Source organism: Lemur catta, chromosome 8, assembly GCF_020740605.2.
Source record: "Lemur catta isolate mLemCat1 chromosome 8, mLemCat1.pri, whole genome shotgun sequence".
NCBI lineage: Eukaryota > Metazoa > Chordata > Mammalia > Primates > Lemuridae > Lemur > Lemur catta.
In genome coordinates, this window is record NC_059135.1 from 94,490,681 (window position 1) to 94,511,188 (window position 20,508).

The 20,508-nt window shown below is 40.5% G+C and overlaps 1 protein-coding gene across 5 annotated transcripts in view; it reads right to left on the reverse strand.

The window, feature by feature from the left end:
• Positions 1-20,508, reverse strand: part of CLASP1 (cytoplasmic linker associated protein 1) — a 264,483-nt gene that overhangs the window by 222,261 nt on the left and 21,714 nt on the right. For all 5 annotated transcript variants that reach the window (XM_045559400.1, XM_045559396.1, XM_045559398.1 and 2 more), the window contains exon 2: positions 11,287-11,766. In XM_045559400.1, coding sequence (XP_045415356.1) covers positions 11,287-11,481 — 195 coding nt within the window. In that variant the 5' untranslated portion in view covers positions 11,482-11,766. The remainder of the gene's footprint in view (positions 1-11,286; positions 11,767-20,508) is intronic.

The window sequence follows — 20,508 nt, forward strand, 5'->3', positions numbered from 1 at the left end:
TTTTGGAATTTGTGGTTATTTTACCCCAACTTGGGAAAGAGAGACTCAGTTCTCTGGTAGAACCATAATGGACAGGAGTGCAACACTGAAGAGAGGCCTGTGTCCAAGAACACAGCCACCAGGCAGAGAGAAGCACAGTCCTCCCCATCCAAGTCCCCAGGGCTATCTCCACAGTGATCTCAACTACCACTCTGGCTCGTGACCTGCCCCAGTAATGCCCCTACTCAGCTTAAACTGGTTTCAACTGAGTTTCTGTTCAATTTAAGGTCTGTCTGACTTACCTCCCATGATCAGAAAGATTATTAATAGTCATTTTCTTCACAAAAGTGTTTTTTGAAAAACACTATTTAGGTTAGGTTAAAATCACATGGATAACAAAATAAGATCACATACCTACCTACCCCTCACTGCCCAACAAAAACATAATTACTATCTCCTAGCCCAATTACGATGAGCTGACATTTATTAGGTTATATAGTAAGTATGAAAGCAGTTGGAAAAAGGAAGGGAATATTCCAAAGAAATGGATTTTGGTAGTTTTTTTCTCACAACTTGCTTGGAAGACAAATCAATATTATTCTTATTTTGTACAGGAAAAAAAAATAAGATAATTGTATTAAATAACAGCAAATAGAACCAGCTTCTCCAATCCATTTCAAAGTAGACCTTGTCAAGGCATTAGGACTTCCTCCTCCCAACTCTAGACATCTCCTTCTCTGACAATGTTTAATACATCCAGACAATTTCCATCAATCATTTAAGGGGGAAACAGGATTAACAAAACTAAAATCATTTACTTTATATCTTCTTAAGATTTGTTCTCATTTGAAAGGTTAGAAGCAGAAGAAATATTCTCCAGTACAGCTTCTAGCAACACACAAATATCTCTGGCCCATCCAAAAGGAAAAATATCAAGAGAAATGGTAATACCCAGGAGTGATCAGGAGACACTCATGCACTACTGAGGGGGTGGCAATCTGGCCAAGTCTGATTCAGCAATTCAGCCTTTCAGAACTTCCAGCGCAGAGGCACACATGAAGGCAGAAACCTATGTATATACAAGGATGTTCAGTGCAGTGATGCTGACGGCCAAAAAATTAGAAACAGCCCAGATGTTAGCAACCAAGTATGGATAAAGAAATGATGGCTAAACATGCATAGAATTTAAGTCATCATCTAAGTGGTGTAATTTATTGACTGGATAAAGATGATCATGACATATATTTAACCTAAAAAAACAGTTGATAAAATAGCATGATCAGTCTTATATAAATAGTCTTTTCATCTTTTTTCTATGGATATAAATAAAATAGTTATCTCAGTACAAAAGACCATGAGTGATTTTCTATTTTTTCATTGCAACTTTTGTTAGTATGTTCCTCTTTGTACAACAGGTACATATGACTTTTACATTTACAAAAATATTTCAATTAAGCACCGTCAAGAAATGTGTTTGAAGAGGCTGTTCCCAAGATATATGTATAAATCCCAAAGCACATAGGCTTAGGACCCTTAGCCAAAGTAAGAAGTTAAAGGCAAAAGTATCTCCATGGCTACTTTTCCAAGTGTTCTTCAAAATTATTTGCTTTTTCTTAAAATATATTTTTATTTTTGTTCTTTATCTTTTTTCCTTCAACAATCAAGAGCAGGTATTAAAATACATTATTTAAATCAAAAAGAAATCAAATGTGTCATGCCGGAAAAGAATGTGGCCATCTTTTTTAAAAGGTTATCCACAGCCAATAAATTGTATCCTGAAACCTGAAGTCTTAAACAATTCTCAGATTCACCCTAGTCTGTCATATATACAAACCAATACCAAAACCCACCACATCCTCCTCCCTAATGCCATTACTCAAATTTGCTTCTCCCTCACTTCCCCTTAATCCGACTCCATACCACCTTCATCAGGTTCTTAACTGCCCAGGCAATCTTCAGCACCCGCTGCGGCTGTGCCTGGGTCACAGCTCTCCTTGAGGTCTTTCCATGGCTTCCACTGCCGTGCAAGTTAGTACTGAGGTCCTGCTATGGTATTGCAGGGCAGTCTCCCCCAATTGCCCTTGGAGCTCCTCTACTCGGGAAATTTGCTCAGCCTTACTGGGGCACAACCTGCCCACCTGTACCTCAGAACATTAATATTACCTTTATTCACATCCTCCTTCATGGAGCCTACTCAAGCTATATCTCTCTATCCCTCAACAAAAAGAGTCCTAAAGACCATCTCATCCACAAAGCTTTTAAGTATCATTAAACACGGAAAGATTCCTACTAGGCATCAAACCTCACACAAAGAACCTCCTTCCCATCTACAATCACATCTATTGCATCGACAATGGACAGCCACCTTTAACAGCTCCCTCCTTGCTCTTACCCCAAATCCAAGCAGCTATAGTTTAAATGATTCCTCTAAGCTGACCTCTCATTCTCTACTTCAAGCCATTTTCATTAGAATCTCTTTGTTGCTCACGCTAGAGTACAGTGACACCATCATAGTTCACTGCAGCCCCGAAGTCCTGGGCTCAAGTGATACTCCTGTCTCAGCCACCTAAGTAGTTAGCACTACAGGCTGGTGTATACCACCACGCCCAGCTAATTTTTTTTTTTTTTTTGTAGAACAGTCTCTCTATGTTGCCCAGGCTGTTCTCGAATTCCTGGCCTCAAGCAATCCTCCTACCTTGGCCTCCCAAAATGTTGGGATTACAGGCATGAGCCACCATGCCTGGCCCCTTCTCTGGATTCTTTACCATGGTCCTTGTCACAGACTCTCCTTCTACCCAATGTATTAAAAAGATAACTCAGTAGAGTCTGCTAGCTTTTGGTTTTCTTTTCACCATGATGCTGACAATTCCCCTTAGCCCAAAGCTCTAAACTGGTGAGTTCTGTTCTGTCTACAACTGAATACTTGGATCTCACTAATACCCTCTGTGTCATCCATTTCCATGCTTTGCTATTTTTCCCCTCCTACAAAGTGTCCTTTAATATTCTGCCAAATTCAGCAGACATTTTGCTATTATATAGCTTTTTATAGTCCCTTCATAATAGTTAGGAAAACTTAACAGCTGACCATCTCTCCATTTTTACTTCAGCTGCTAGGAAACAAAAGCCAAACCACACTTCATCACATTATTTTATTATATTTCAGTAAATTATTAGGTTGCCTTAATTTACGAATATAAATGTACCTAAATAAGACTTATTTTAAATATTTTTTCTTCCTTTGCAGTAGAGTTCCTATTTGAGATAACTACCAAAATATACACTTTACTCCTCCTATGCCTAACAGACATAGGATATACATTTCAAAAGCATATGGAGCCAACTAATAAACGAAGAAGGAATAGTGAAATTAGAAAATCACCCTTCAGCAGCCAGCATAGAAATAATTGTTTAGGCAAGAATCATCAATGGATTCTAAAACTACAGGTGAAAGTTTGATGAGAAACAGGATATTTACATAGTCTCAAAATATCCCCCTCACAAGATATCTACTAATTATAAACAGCAAAAAAAAAAGGTTTTTCCTGTTATAAACAGGAAAAAAATTGACCTGTAGCCTTCAAACCTATTAGGTCAAGAAAGACATGGAAAGACTGATAATAAACTGTTCCAGAGTAAAGGAGACTATGCAGACATGAGACCTAAATGCAAAATGTGCTGGATTGGATCATGAACAAGGATAAAAAATTTACTTTGCCATAAATGACATTAGTAGGACAATAGGTGAAATGTGAATGAGGCTCACTGATTAGATATTAGTAGTCTATCAATCTTAATCCTAATTTAGATAACTGTATTCAGATTAAATAAATGAACTTGTTTTTAGGAAATACACACAAGTATTTAGGAGCAATGGAGCACTGTGTCTACAACTTACTCTCAAAGGATAATAATATACATAATAATAGAATAATAAAACAATCATGGTAAAGTGAAACAAATGAAAATTCTTTGCATGTTTTTTTGAAATTTTCCAAAATAAAAAGTTAATAAGTATATGTGGTCATGATTCTACTAGAACCAAAGAACTGTTTTAAATATATTCACCTTAAATATTTTTTGTTTATTTATTAAAGTACAAAATGAGTTGCTTCTCTCTCACTCAGGACCCAGTCTCCTAAAGTAATCATTAACTGTAGGGTGTGTCCTTACACCCTTTTCTTTACACTCCAATAAATGCAACTATTAATAGTGCTACAGACTTATAAAGGAAATATTGCATACAGCTTCAGAGGTAGGCTCTAAAGTCAGATTATCCAGAGAAAAATCCTGCCTGTGACACTTTCTAGTCATGTAACCTCAGGGAAATTTCTTCACTTCCTTTAGGCAGTTTCCCCAGGTGAAGAATGGGAATAACCATACAGCTTATCATATAAGCACCTATAATTAAAGTTAACTTTCCATAGATCTTATTATCATTTGGCCCAATAACTATATAATATTTTTATCTATGTCCTTTCACTGACCACATGCTACCATATGCTGGCACCTTACACATTCTGACTCACTGAATCCTCTATGTAGTGGTATCATCAGACCCATTTCACACGTAAGGAAATCCGTTCAGAAAAAGAAAGTTACCTGGTCAAAGGTCTAAGAGGCAGAGCCAGAACAAGAATCCAGACAATTCATAATGAATTCTGAATTATTTCCAGTATGCTTTGTAGCCCTTGCATATATGTAAACATATATTTAGGAAAAAATGCCATTAATTATATACACCAAGTACACCATTTTTATTCGACAACCCACATAAATTTTCTTGAAATAACCTTTCCTGAGGTTTCTTGCTTTTGCTTAGCGCTCGCTTCTCACTATAGCTTTTCTACTTACAACAGAAACACCTATCTTTTTAAATTACACCAGAGAAATTCACCTCCTGCAGCCAACAGAACACTGCAAGGAAAACCTGGCAAGAATGGACTGCCTCTGAAAGGATGTGTCACTTGGTGGCAGCACCAAGCAGACTGCCAGAAAAGGAAACAGAAGTCACTTAATCTGAATCCAATAATCTTTTCTGGCTCTCCTCTCAAGGACACAAAGTGAGTAACAAAAACCTCAATGAAAGCCAAGGTTTGGGAGCTAGGCAAGACCTCCCTTATCTGTCAACATACTCCGCTCCCACCTACAAATGCACTTGATTCAGGGGTAACACTGTGCTCTGTACAGGAGCTTAGGAGAGACTAAATCTACAGTCTATGGAGGAACAGCAGAGGAAGAGAGGCTTCTCAGAACCCTTTGCAACTTACTCCTTTTGATTCTTCTTGGCTCTATTTAATTCTACTTCTCCGTCAAGGCCTCTCCAACTAAGCATACCCTAATATTTTTCCTTCTCCACATGACAGCATTTATACACATTCCTACGATGCAATTTAGCACTGAATTATTTCCCATCCTACACTGGACACTGTCCTCTCACATGCCCTACATGTCCCTCCAATCAGACCATAAGGACCTGACCTATAGGGCAGAGTCAAAGGAGCCCTAGTTCCTATTAGAGAATTCACAAATTTCAAATACAAGGCAGCATGGCATAGGCCTTGAGACAAATGTGCACAGGGATGAAGTCCACACATAACAAATTAGATAGATCTAGACAGCCCAGGAACTGGGCCGGACCACACCCATCTTTTCCCCACTGGATACCCAGCTCTCCCAGTGCAGCAACTGGCACATCATAAGTGCTTAATTAACTTCAGTTGTTGCATAAAGACCTGGGTTTAAGTCCCAGAAATCTTAATTACTTGAACAAGTTGCCTAATTTTTGGAGCATCAGCCTTCTCATCTGTAAAATGGGAATAACAATATCTACCTCACAAGATATATGACTTCTAACTAAGTTAAAAATCTATACATATTTAGCACAATTTCTGGTACAGAATAAATGCACCATAGTCATGGCTACCATTACTCTCTACAATATTAATTTAAGTACGCAATCATTTATCCAAAACTCTAGAGGCCAGATGTGTTCTGGAATACAGAATTTTTCAGATTTTAGGAAAGTAAAATAGTGTACACCATGTGTCCATACGTGTGTGTGTGTATATACATACATATATATATATATATAAAAATACACATAAATCCCTTGAACAGAATCCAGGCTAGCAACCCACAATCAAACATAATATTTTTTTTTTTTTTTTTTGAGACAGAGTCTCACTCTGTTGCCCGGGCTAGAGTGCCATGGCATCAGTCTAGCTCATAGCGACCTTAAACTCCTGGGCTCAAGCAATCCTCCTGCCTCAGCCTCCCAAGTAGCTAGGACTACAGGCATGCGCCACCATGCCTGGCTAATTTTTTATATGTATATATTTTCAGTTGTCCAGCTAATTTCTTTCTATTTTTTTAGTAGAGATGGGGGTCTCGCTCTTGCTCAGGCTGGTCTCTAACTCCTGAGCTCAAACAATCCGCCTGCCTCGGCTTCCCAGAGAGCTAGGATTACAGGCATGAGCCACCACGCCCGGCCCAAACATAATATTTTTGCAGTGAAACATACCCTACGCAGGTAAATAAAGACTATAAATAGTCTCATGTCCGTTCACTTCAGGACAAATGACAAATGAACTATGAAAAACACTAGGCTTTCAGAACTTTTGGGATTTTGAAACATGGAGAAAGGCCTACAGGACTGTATTCACAAAAGCACCAGGGTCCCCACGAGGAAGCTCTGTTTCCACTTAGCCCACTAAAGGTTCAAATGCTTGCACTGGTGTGACTATGAGGCTGCATGTTACTGCACCGTAGGGCAGAAGAAAAGCTATCAAGATGACCTGAGAAAGCTGCACAGCCTAAGTCCCCTCAATTTCCTCCAGCTGCCATAGTCCAGGTAGCCTCTCCAGGACAGATCACACTTAAGCTTTCATTCCTTCTCACCTAAAGGAAAAGGGAGAAGGGAAAACCAGAAGCAGCTAAAAGTACACATAGGAAATTACCCCACTATCTTTCCTTTTCTTCAAGTTTTAATCAAGGCAAACAGGAAAAGGAGAACAGATCAATGAGGGTAGCCATATTCCAAACTGGAGGTTGTTATTTTTATTTTTAATGTCTAAGTTTCCTTCCAGGACACCCATGGTCACTATGACAACATGGAACACTTTACAAATCCTTCCAGGTTGAACAGCACCCTCACAGTGTGGCCCTGGTGGTATTCTAGATGTATGATTATTTAAATAACCAACTGCTCATCCCTCAAGATAATTTCTACTACCCAAAAAGTCCAAGACCAGCTCACTGTAGACGATGAGTATAGGCAAACAGAATTCAAACTGATCCCAATATGAGTCTGAGTGAGAGCTACAAGAAAAAGTTTTCTGAAATATCATATAGGGTGGTCCAAAAACAAACTGAGCTCTATGTAATCTAAACAGATGCTCTCCCCCATTCCCAAATTATATACAAATTATAAACCTTACTACTTTTCTCCCAGATTAATCCCTAATAGTTACCATCACTAAAGAAAAAAGTGTTTACCTAAGGGGCACATAGTGGGTATTCAATGTTCTCGTACAGGGGTATGCAAACTATAGTCCAAGGGTGAAAGTGGCCCTCAACCTGTCTCTGTAAATCAAGTTTTATTGGAACACAGCCAAGCCCATTCATCTATGTATTGCCTGTGGCTGCTTTTGCAATACAAGGGCCCAGACTAGTTGAATATTTACAAGAAAAACATATGGACCACAAAGCCTAAAAGATTTACTGTCTGGCCTTTAAGAAAAAGTTTACTGACCTCTGTTCCTATGAAAGGAATACCAGCTAGGAAATCAGAGAGACCTATATTTAGATCCAGTTCCACAATCACTAGTAGAAACTACCTCATATTTCTGGGCCTCAGTTACTTCTTGTACAAAATGAGGATATCACTATCTACCTTGCAGGGGTATTATACAGACTAAATGAGATAAGGCAAATAATATACCCAACAAAAAGTAAGCAATAAATGGTAGCCATTAAACTGCAATTAATACCACATACAAATTTGCCTATTATGTTAAGAAATACTCAATGTACAGTTATTCAAGGTCTAGCCAAATATTTTTAAAAATAAGATACTGAACTGGCATTTATCAACCTCTTCTGTTAAGAAAAGGAATAATAACACACAAGTACTACTGTTTTGGAAGGCCAAAGTTACTTCTCCTTTCTCTTATTATTTTTTTAGCCCTTAATATAAAAAAAAAAATTCAAGAAGCCAAGCTTCAAAGTTTTGTTTAATATAAAGCTAATTCCTTCAACCATACCATATAAAAAATGTCAAATAAAGCCTAAAATATACCACATGCTCTGAATGAGAAATTTTGATCTACAATTAAGAAAAAAAGGGGGTAGGGCTTAAAAGATAAGTCTCCAGATTTCAGTATAGCAACCAGCAATACCTGCTGAGCAGTCTCTCGATGTTCCTGAGTCCACTCGTGGAACCAGTGTTTGTTGGGCACCTACCATGTTCCAGGCTCTAAGCTTCAGCTGTGAACAAGGCAGGCTGTCACCACACTTAGAGAACTCACAAACCAGGGTGCCACTCAGCACCATATAATAAGATTAGAACCACAACACATGGCCCCTGACTATAAAACCATCTATATTATAATAACTCATATAAGATATTAGAGCTTGAAGGCTCCCAAGTGATAATCTAGTCTAACATCTGCATTGTACAAACAGGTTAACTGAATTGTCCATGGATATAAGCAAGTTGGTAGTAAACCCCATCTTCCTGACTTTCCTTCACACTAAGGTGTTTTTACTTAGGAATTACTTTACAAAGGGTCAAGTCTTAATCTTTCACTCCTTTGTAACCTGCAAACGCTATTCTGGAAAAACTACCCAATCTCCAAAACTCTAACTTCCTTTAGGCAGTGTGAACTATTTTCATTTTCGGTCTTCCCACAGAATTCTGCATATTCCTACTACTGCACACTATCCTGTATTGTACCCATTTGTTTATTTATCAGTTTCCTCCTCACTGATTATGAGCTCCTTGAAGACAGGAACCATGCACTGATAACTACCACTAATGTCTTAGTGCTTACTATGTGGCAGGGGTGTGATAACTTTATACACACTTTCTCACTTAATGCTCATAATAACTCAATTATCCTGATATTCTAGATAGGAAAACTGGGCTTGGAGAGGTTACGAAAGCTCATCCACTTTAGCTGACTCTACAGATTACTAATTTAACATCCACATTACCGAGTCCCATCCCCAACCTCCTCCTTCCTAACAGGAGTGTGATACTGTTCAAGTATCCCTGCTTCTTAACATGGCCACGTGCTTCATTCAGAAGAGGCTGGACCCCTACTTAAGACCAGCAGGTTAAGCAAGACAGTCAAAAGCAATCATGGACACCCATTCCATTTTCCAGTGGTACTGGGGTGGGCACACAGAGCCATTCTGGCCAATGTGATGTAGGAAAAGTCTGCTGGGAGGCTGGGTGTGGTGGCTCACCCCTGTACTCCTAGCACTCTGGGAGGCCACGGCAGGAGAACAGCATGAGGTCAGGAGTTCAAGAAAAGTCTGCTGGGGAACTTCTGAGAAAGGTTTCCTCCCAAGTAAGAGACACAAGAAGATACTCTTCTTCCCTGCACATTGCTTTAACTACTACTGGACTTATTTATTTGAAATACTAAATTTTCTTCGAGTATCTTCAGATCAGTGAAGTCAGTTTCCCATTACTTTGCCAGAAGCATCCTAATATGCACATAGAAAAAGTGGTAAAGCCATGACTGAAACACAGACAAGGTGACTTCACAGCCCTCAAAAATGTAACAACTAGACTCTACCACCTTTCATCTCTTCAATATTCCCACCATCCAGCACCAATGCCAAGCACATAAGAAGCAATTAACTACAGCTAAAGGAATAAATAGATGAATGAAAGAGAATTTTAGCTCAGCTTTTAAAGATAGGTAAGATAAACTTTATATTCAGTTGTAAGTGAAATATTAGGGCCCTAGGTAACATCCTTAGCAAGTATAAAGCCTGACCATTCTTAGATGAGACTGAGTAATATATTTAGAAAACAGTCTATACTAGAGCAAACAAAGGGATCCTATAAGCAAGTTTCTAAGTCCAAACCAATCTCAAAAGACGGAGTCAATGGAAAAAGCACAGCAGATTCTGTTTCTGTAAGCCCCTTTTGCAACATCTAAAGCACCTATTAGTGGTCATGCAAACTTTCCACTCTTCCTTCCATCTTAACCTTGATCCAAAGGGGCCACCCTCTAGGCAAACTAAAAGGGAGGGTGGTGGGGAGAGGGAGGAAGGATGAGGGCAGAGAGAGGAACAACACCTCTTCTGCACTTTACATCTAGCCTAGTTTTTACTCATGAAAGCTCAGTCATTGAAAGTTAAAATGGTCAACCTTGGCCGGGTGCGGTGGCTCACACCTGTAATCTTAGCACTTTGGGAAGTCAAAGCAGGAGGATCACTTGAGCCCAGGAGTTTGAGACCAGTGTGAGCAACACTGTGAAACCTCATCTGTACAAAAAGTAGAAAAATTAGCTGGGCATGGTGGTACACACCTGTATTCCCAGTTACTTGGGAGGCTGAGACAGGAAGACTGCTTAAGCTCAGGAGTTTGAGGTTGCAGTAAGCTCTGATGATGTCACCACACCCTAGCCCAGACAAACAGAGCAAGACCTTGTCTCAAAATAAATAAATAAAAAGGTCAACCTTCACAACTCATTTGGGCCATAGGACCCAACCCTACCCCCACCCATACTCCCAGCCAAAGGCACATGAAGAGCCTGATGCTTAGAACCTGAAGGATATCCTCTAGGCCATTACACACAGGTCACAGAAGTGCCCTTGGCAATCCACACTATTTCTGGCCAGGTACCTGGGCAAGCTTCACAACAGTGACTTGAAGGTAAAATTCTCCACATCCTGTTACCAATTTGATCCCCCAGAGAAAATCAGTGAAGACATCTATTATTCATGAAGGGCCACTCACCAACTTCTCATGACCTATTTGCTGCAAGACACAAAATATACTTAAACTTCAAGGGTGCAAATGCTTGTAAACTTTCCAAAATAAAAGCTTCTCCTTATCTGTTCAATTGACCTTCTCTAAAAGTGCTAAAGGATTTTTTCATCTCCAACAAAAATCAAAGAAAACTACTCACTCTAGAATGAAATGTCCAAAGGCCACAATCTAAAATGAGTGTCTTATTGGAAGCCAAAGAATCATGTGGATTTCTCACAAAGGATTTTTTTTAAGGACCAATTTTGATTCACCAAAGCAACCCAGCCACCTACAAGGGCACCTTCTAAAACACAGCTTACCTTGTAATTGCTAGAATTCACCCAAGAGGTAGCGAGTCCATCCACAAGTTTATCTAACATGGTCTGGTCATGTTCAAGGTCAGCAGACTTCTGTTTATCTGAGAAATAGTCTATAAGTTCTTGGCCAACCTGCAGTCGTTTCCCCACATCCTTCTGCAACACCTGTGCCAGGCAGGACTCCATGCGAGGCTCCATGATGGAATTCAAATCCAGATTCACCAAAAGCTAGAGGGCAGTCAGGATGACTTCCTCCCAGTAGAAGTATCTGAGAGGTTGCCTCTTTGTTCGCTGAAGGTTACTAAGAGCCTGTGTTTCAAAGATGCAATCCGGGGAATGGCAACAATGCACCATGTGTGTCTGAAGAGCAGCTGGTAGGATATTAAAAGTCCAATTTAAATAACTAGTAGGAGATAAAGGAGTGAGTGGCAGAGTGACATTCTACTATTGGGTCTGAAATACTTCATAATTCAGCAGTCCATTCTGAAAAGTAAGAGAAGAGAACGACAAATCAGCACAGATAACATAACACTCAAATGTTATGAAACATTAAATCAAAGACAAAGCAATTCATGCTGCAGAATCGTTTATAATCGCATGGAGTGAAAAGCATGAACGCTTGGCAACCATATCAGAATAACATAATTATTATTTTTATCAGGAAGAACACTGAAGCCCAGAGAAAAGAGCCAATGAGCTAAACAGTTGGTGGGCTGATATTTTTCACAATTTCCCGGCTTGTATTATAAATGCACCAGTCAGGAAAGCAATCTTCTGCTGTAGCTATCATATTTATGTGTAGCTTAAGTTCTGCTTCCCACCAAAAACCTACCACCAGTCTGTGTCTGAATCACTGTAGGTACTGTAGCTTATTGCCTTATTCACAGTATTCTGAAAAACCAAATACCGGAAGTGGGGCAGGCTCCATACAAACACCATTGACCAAACTGGCTGGCTTGTACACATTAACCAAAATCAAGTGCAGCACCTACATCACACTTCTTGCTTAGCAGCTTTACAATGGGGTGAGCAGTAGCCCCGGCCTCCTTCTCACAACAAAGAAAAGAGAGAGACAAAAGGAGAAAGGAAACAGGCTCACATTCTGATCAGTTATTGACAGAATATTCTCAGCTGACAATAGCACCATTTGGGCCTAGTGTTCTGTTACAAAATCAGGAGATCTCAAAATCATGTTTAGGTAGGGCAAAACACATGATATGGGAAATGTACCAGAACTGTTTTAACCACACAAATTGTACAAGCTGTCTAGCTAATCTACAGCTGCTGTAGCAATGGTACACATTTATTTACTTCAATTTCTTCTCTTCTAAAAACATTACTCAATTACTCTCATTCTAAACCAAGACAACCCACAGGAAACCCATTTTCAAGATTCAGCACCTCCCTGATACTGTACTAAATAGAAGTGTTCTTCACACCAATATTAAGTTCCAACTTTCAAGGGTTCCAGCAGGTAAATCTGTCTTTTATAAATCAAGTAAAATTAAAAATTCTGGGTAAGGAAACTCTTCCAGTCTAAACACAGCAGTTCTCTCCCTTTCTAATATGACCCCATCCCCACCCCTAATCTTAACATTAAAAAACAGATGCTCTGAGTTATAAAATCATAGCCTTTCTGGTGGGTTCTACAGAAAGTTTATTTTCTGCAGAGGTGCCTTATGTTTACACACAGGTAAGACATAAAAGGAAACCGAGATATTCAACCTCTTTTTCCTCTCACAGAACTGGGTTCCATGTCCTCAGCTGCATGATGCAGTGGTTCAGTGTCTTTACTGGGGACCAAAAATGTTGGGATCATGAAGGGTCAAACTGGTCAAAATCACCCAGGTTCCAAGGTGGAAGTGATAGATTTTCAGGGCCAAGAGATGAGCTGTTGTCAGGCAGGTGGCTGACTGAAGGTGAGCAAGAGATCAGCCTGGTACTGGGGCAGCAGCCATAAGGCCTAATGCAGTGTCACATCCTATGCTGCCTGCTCGTTTTCCTCAGCTACCTGCTGCTTGCCAGAGAAGACCCAGGCCTCTTCACGGCAGCCCCTCAGTGCCAGGTTCTCCACAGTGAGAGGCTGCACAGACTCCACTTGCACAGCCCTAGCCCCCTGTACCCCACCAACGTCCTCAAAGTGGTACCATGCAGCCCACACATGGGCCTGCAGCTCCAGATGTTCCACAATCAGGCTCTGGTCCATCACAGGATGGTAGAAAACCATTAATGGCCCTGAGAAAAGGTATCTCTCAACAGTGGATAGTCTTTCATGGGCTCCATGAGCCTGAGACTAGGGCATGGACATTCGAGAGATGCAAGAGAAACCCACACAGGGCCACATGACATCACCTCCCTAGATTTCACAGCCACCACTGCCACATCTGGTCTTGCTTAGCTCCCAGACCCATTCTCACAAACTTTTGATACCAATAGGAATCACATAAGTCAAGTCATTCAATAAGGAAAACCCTCCTTCAAAGCCCCAGGATACAATTACCCATCTTCTACTTTACAGTTTCTAACAATGCAGGGGGGTGAGGGAGGGATGGCATTCAACAAGACTTAACTATCTCACTGAGCAGTCCTTCCTTAAATTGAGGAGATATCTGCTTTCCAGTCATTTCCACACCCTGGAACTAGTCCCTCCTTCAGAGAAAAGATCTACAAATATATAAAAGTAGCTATTACCCTTCATTCCAGTTTTTAGCCGAAACATAATACCTCCAGTTCCTTAATCAGCCCTTGTGTTGGACTAAAGAAGGTATCAATGATACAGGAAAACTGCAGAAACAAACAAAACCTCTTCTTTCTGGGTTCAATATTAGTCCAAGAAGCAGAACAAATATCAAGCTATGGTAGCTTAAAAATGGCCACAAAGTCTTTGCTACTCCTTCCCTACCAAGGTAGAATCTAAGTCCCCTCCCACAGTGACTCTGGGCTTGGCCTTGTGAAATGTTTTGGCCAGTGGGAAATCAGAACTATAAAAACAAGCAGAGACTTGATATGCAAATACTGGAGTTTGCCTTCTTAGAATGCTGTGCTGGGACAGCCATGCTGTAAGGAAGCTGGTCTAGCCTACTGGATAAGAGAGGTCACATGACAGAGAACCAACACAGTCTGACCAACAGGCAGCAGCTACTGCTAGACGTGTAAATGAGGCCATCTGGGACCATCTACCCCTTCCAGTCACCATCCAACTGCAGCTACACAAATAAGTGTAAGGAAACAAACAGAAAACCACCCAGCCAAACCACAGAATTATGAGAAATAACATTTCATTTTTGTTTTATTTAAGCTAAGTTTTGTGATGGTTTGTTACCTAGCAATAGATAACTGATACACTCCTACTTCTCCTAAACCATCTTTCATCCTCAGTGAAAACACTCTCAGCTTTTACTCTTTCAAGGGGTCTAAAATCAACAGATGCTGACCTGTAATAATGAAAATAAGACCATTTTTAAGTATCTACACGAGGTGTCAAGTCCTATGCTAGGTGATTTACACATACTACCTCTAAGTGTTCAACCATCTCTGTAAGGTAGATGTAAGATAGATGAAGAAACTGAGGCAGAGTAAGGGTAAGTAATTTTTCAAGGTTGCATGGCCAATGAGCTTCCTTTCCCCACCTTTGGACCCTTATTATTAGAAGTCTGGCCTAGTTCTGTTTTGACTCAAGGAAAGGAGGTCAGACTTCATGCTTAGCTAGGAAGAAACAGGCAAGAGAGCAGGGTCTCCATTCCTTAAGTAAACGCTGGGAAAGATCCCATTCGTACAAATCTCTCTACTGTGATTTTTAAAATGTATAAGAAACCCTGCCTCTTCAATTGGAATTGTATAAGATTCCCAACAAATAAGCATATGCTTCTTGAAGGTAATTATGCAATAAAGGCTTAGCACACTCAAAAATAGGCCATAAACTCCTATGAATGAAACTCAAAAATAAAAGAGACTGGAAGCCCTGAGGCATTAAGCAGACTGGGTTCTCTCTTTTCTCTTTTTCTTAACTAGAAAAAAAAAAGTAACTACTCTCTCTTACACTTACTAAACTGGGTTTTCTGTAGCCTCTTCCCATGCTTTTGAGTGATTTTCCATCTCTACCTTCAAAGGTATTCAGGGAATATTAATCACATAGTTCCTGATGCACAAGGTACAAAAGTGCAACACCTCCCTCCCACCTATGACCCCTAGCTACCCAGTTTCCCTCTTTAAAAGCAAATAATGTCACTGGTTTTCTATGTATCCTTGCAGAAATATTTTTAGCTATCTAAGCAAATAAGTAATTGTGTTCTCCTCACTGTATTCTCCAGGAAGAGTTTTCTAAGCATTTGCAATTATAATAAATCATAAAAAGAGAACTCAAAAACAAAGAAAAATACAGGCAAAATTTCCTATAGCAAGAGCTTTAAAAAAGTTTATATTTAAAATGCAGAAAACATAGAAAATAAGAAGAAGGAGGAAGATTTAGAAGAGTTGGAGGAGAAAGAAGAGTTGAAAGAGTTAGAAAGAAGGAGGAAAAGAAGTTAGAAGAGGCAGAGGAGTTGGAAGAGGAGGAGGTAGAAGAGTTGAAGGAGGAAGAAGAGGAGATGGAGGAATTAGAGGAAGAGAAGTTGGAAGAGGAGGAAGAAGAGTTAGAGATGTAGAAGGAGGAAGAAGAGGAGTTGGAGGAGGAGGAGGAGGAGGAGAAGGTAAAACTCCCTTCCCTCCACCCACATCCTGACCAGGCTCTCCACTAGGGAAGAGTGAAACAAGGAAACTGAGGTCTAAAGTTAACCTGTAACTGGTGGTCACCTGTGGCGAAGCTCAATAAAAATCAGGTCTATCATATATAAGAAGTAATGGAAGGCACTGGGATCCAAGAATAAACAGGACTCAGCCCCTGCCTTTACTGAGCTTATGGATGACTGTTACAATCCCAGCAGTCACTTCTACAGCCATCAATCAAGAGAGTAGCATTACACAGAGAATCACCTTACAGCAGTGTTGACATCCGAAATTACTCAGAATGTCACAGTATTTCTAAGTCAAAAAAAAAAAGTTCAATTTTAAAACATTTCCCAAAAGAATAAAAGAAACATAAAAAAGACATAGAAGAGGACCGGACGCAGTGACTCACTCCTGTAATCCTAGCACTCTGGGAGGTGAAGACGGGTGGATCGCTCAGAGGTCAGAAGTTCCAGACCAGCCTGAGCAAGAGTGAGACCCAGTCTCTACTAAAAATATAAAGAAATGATCTGGACAGCTAAAAATATATATAGAAAAAGATTAGCCAGGCATGGTGGCACATGCCTGTAGTCCCAGCTACTGGGGAGGCTGAGGCAGAAGGATTGCTTAAGCCCAGGAGTTTGAGGTTGCTGTGAGCTAGGCTGATGCCACGGCACTCTGGCCTGGGCAACAGAGCAAGACTCTGTCTCAAAAAAAAAAAAAAAAGACATGGGAGAAATGCTAGATGAAGTTAGAATAGCAAAGCACAATTTTTCTTGTTTATTTACCAGGATAAGTTTTCTCCTTTAGCAAGATCTCACTATGAAGACTACTGAACACAATAAATGTCACTGTCAGTCACATGAGAAAAGGGACACATTTCAGGTATTTGTGAAAAAATGCACCAACTCTTCCCAAACCCAACCCCAACTGCAAGAGGCCCTTCCATTCCCCAACATGAACATTCTCTGTCTCTATTACAGTGGTCAGGTTCTAAGCTCCTCACTCAGCCTTTTCCTGCCACATCATCTTGGTCTACAGGGGCAAAACAATAAAGGGTCAAGACAGTGGTCCTAGTCATCCTCCTTTATAGTATCCTGGAAAGCAGAAATTATCAGAGGAACCTTTACCAGAATAATAGCCCAACTATGCTGCAGGCCAACAGGAAGAAGCTTAAAAACACCAGCTTCAACAAGAATGAAGAAACACAATACGACAGCTTGATGTAATGAAAAGAGCAATGAAGTTGGGAATTCTGGCCTCTGGTCTTGACTGTGCCACTTCCTGAGTGGCACTGTGGAGAATATTGGCTCTACATGCATTAAATAAGATCAGGCATAAAAAAGGGCTTGCACAGAGCATTTTTTAAAATTAGCTCCTATCTGCATCCCCTTAATTAACATCTATCCTGTGGTACTCGGGTATACTATTAATAGAGAACTATTAACAACGGAGGATGGGAGAGAGAAGAGAATCAACCATTAGCTCTGCAGTGTCTTAGTCTACTGTAGACTTCTCCATAAGAATTTAAAAGTAGGACCATTTTTACTTAGTAGCTTAAAACAATGAGTTAATACTTCTCTTTTTTTTTTCAGACAGTCTCACTCTGTTCCCCGGGCTAGAGTGCCGTGGCATCAGCCTAGCTTACAGCAACCTCAAACTCCTGGGCTCAAGTAATCCTTTTGCCTCAGCCTCCCAAGTAGCTGAGACTACAGGCATGCGCCACCATGCCCGGCTAATTTTTTCTATATATGTATTTTAGTTGTCTGGCTAATTTCTTTCTATTTTTAGTAGAGACTGGGTCTCGCTCTTGCTCAGGCTGGTCTTGAACTCCTGACCTGGAGCGATCCTCCCACCCTGGCCTCCCAGAGTGCTAGGATTACAGGAGTGAGCCACCATGCCCGGTCGATACTTCTATTAAGTCTATGAGTTGGCTGGGCTCAGCTGGGAGGTTCTTGTGCTAGTCGTGCCTGGGATCATTCATGTGGCTATAGTCATCTGACAATTTGCGGCCAAAGACTCTACAACGGCATCACTCACAGGTCTGGGACACTGGTGCTGGCTGTTGGCTGGACCTCTCTTCACACATCTCTAACCATTCAGTAGTACAGCATGGAGTTCATTACACAGTGGCTGGAACATTCCAAAATAGTAAAGGGGGAAAGCTGTCAAGCCTCTTGAAGCCTAGGACCCACAACCTGAATGTTACTTTTGCCACACCACCCCACATTGAAAGTGTGAGGAAATGGGTTCTACTTATTAACAGGAGCAGCTGCAAAATAACGTGGCATGTTTTTCAATCTAACACATATGTATTCAACAGACTTCTGTAGAATGAATTAATAGATGGGGTGAATACATTTGTATCACCTGCTCATCTGTTACCAGTCTAATATCTCAGTTACTTTTATTTACTTATCAACATATCAAATATCACATCTCACTACAGAAGATACAAAACAATTAGTCTATAACTTGACTTTAATGAACTTCCAACGTACTTACAGAAGACAAGACAAACAAATTCACAAAAAGTTTGTCAATGTAAGAATTCAACACAAACACAAGATGTACTGTTAGTAGATTCACAGGCAGAATACTGCACCTGCCAAATAAGTGCTATGAAAATTCTGAGAAGGGATGGATTAAGAAGGCCTGGAATAACCAAGTCAAAACTATAAAAACGAGATTCAGTGTTAGCTTTGTCTTAAAATGTGGACAGGACATGTAGCCATTATCATGGCACTTAATAGGGAAAAAAAACATAAGCAAAGTGAGGGAGGTAAAGTGCAGTAAGGCAGACATAGTGATACCTGTGAGATAGATAAGCATTATTTTTCTCATTTTGAAGATAAGGAAATGTACCTCAGAAAGGTTTAGGGAAAAAAAAACACCTCCCAAGGTTTTAAAGCTGATAACTGTCAGGCGATAATGCAAAACCAGATTAGCCTGGCCCCAAAGTTTGTGTTCTTTACATTATACTACAGCCTCATTTGAAGTCCAAAGCATGGGCACTAACTAGTGAAAATGTTAAATACCTACAGCACCTGGGGCATAAAAAGTAGTGAATTAAGAAACATGAAATCAAATCATAAATAAAGCACTCAGGAAGCTTTAACAAAATAATATTCCATATCGAAGTATCAAGAAGTATAATTTAAGTCACCAGCACCAGTTAATCCATAACCACATAGAAAATCTCCCTGGAAAATATGTAAAAAGCAAATACGATACCTTAAAAGCCAACTCTGGAAGGCAGAAATCAGTAGAATTTATTCACACTAAGTCAAAAGCATCTTGTTTCCATTAATAAGACAACCTTTTTGCATTATGATGATTTCTGTAACAATTACAAATGATCTGAAAGAAAGCCACTCTGCCACACCCTGCCAGCAGCCAAGTCTCTGTTCTTAGTCTACCTGTTCCTTCCATCCTTTCCTGTCTTCTCCCTCCCACAGCCCCACTCATTTTGAGGCCCACACATTCACTCAATGAACAAGCATCTACTCTTTGCCTACATGTGACAGGTACTATCATACTATGCTAACTACTAGAAATCACAAAAAGTAAAGACATGATCAAGGCCTTCAAGGAAGTCGCTGCCAGGAAGAAGAGACAAATGCAAACAGTTGCAATAGTATGGGGGAAAGTCTTAAAGCAGAGGTTTGTAGAAGGTGCTGTAGGTAGCAGAAGAAGGAAAGTAAAGCTCAGCCTGAGGGAACTTGGCAATGCTCTGACTGGGAATTGCAAGGATGGAGTGCAGCATCTGCCGCCACACAGACACAGCGCCCAGCTCTCCCAGCCCCTGCTTTCATTCATCAGGCACTGGAGACTCACACTCCAGCCTTCCTGGCTCCCTCCCTATCTCCTCTCATTTTTCTTAGCAGTTTCGGCACCCACATGGACAACAACAAACCTGCTTTCTGCTTCCTCAGACCTTTAACCTTCCAGTTGTCTGCTCCCTGGAATCAGCAATCTCTCCCTCTCTCCTGGCTCATTCCCAGCATCTTGTAAATGTCCTCTAAATCACCCATCTTACAAAGGCTCTCTCTTGAGCTCACATGCCTTTCATCAATGACACCATTAACAGTGAAGCTTCTTTAAGCAGCTGTCTACACCAGCCAGTTCCACTGATGTACTTCCTGTTCACTCCACAGACCCTCCGATCTGGCTTCCCCTGCCTGCTCCACAAGAGCTGCCTTTGTCAGGACCACCAGTAACTGCCACATTGGCAAATCCAAGGAAGACTTTTTGTACTGATCGAACTCTACCTTTCAGCAGCATTCCAAAGTTGACCACCTCTTCCTTCTTGAAAAATTCCCCATTTTCCACCTCTGTGAAAACAAATGACCATCCCTTCCTACTTCTCTGGCTGCACCTACTCAACTAGCTTCAACCATCTCTACCCACCTTCCAGAGATCTAATTGTTGGCAGGCTCATTCCAGTGCCTCTTGTCTTCTCACTTTGATCACTCCAAAATGATCAGCATCCATTCCTGTGACTTTAAAAACTGCCTATAA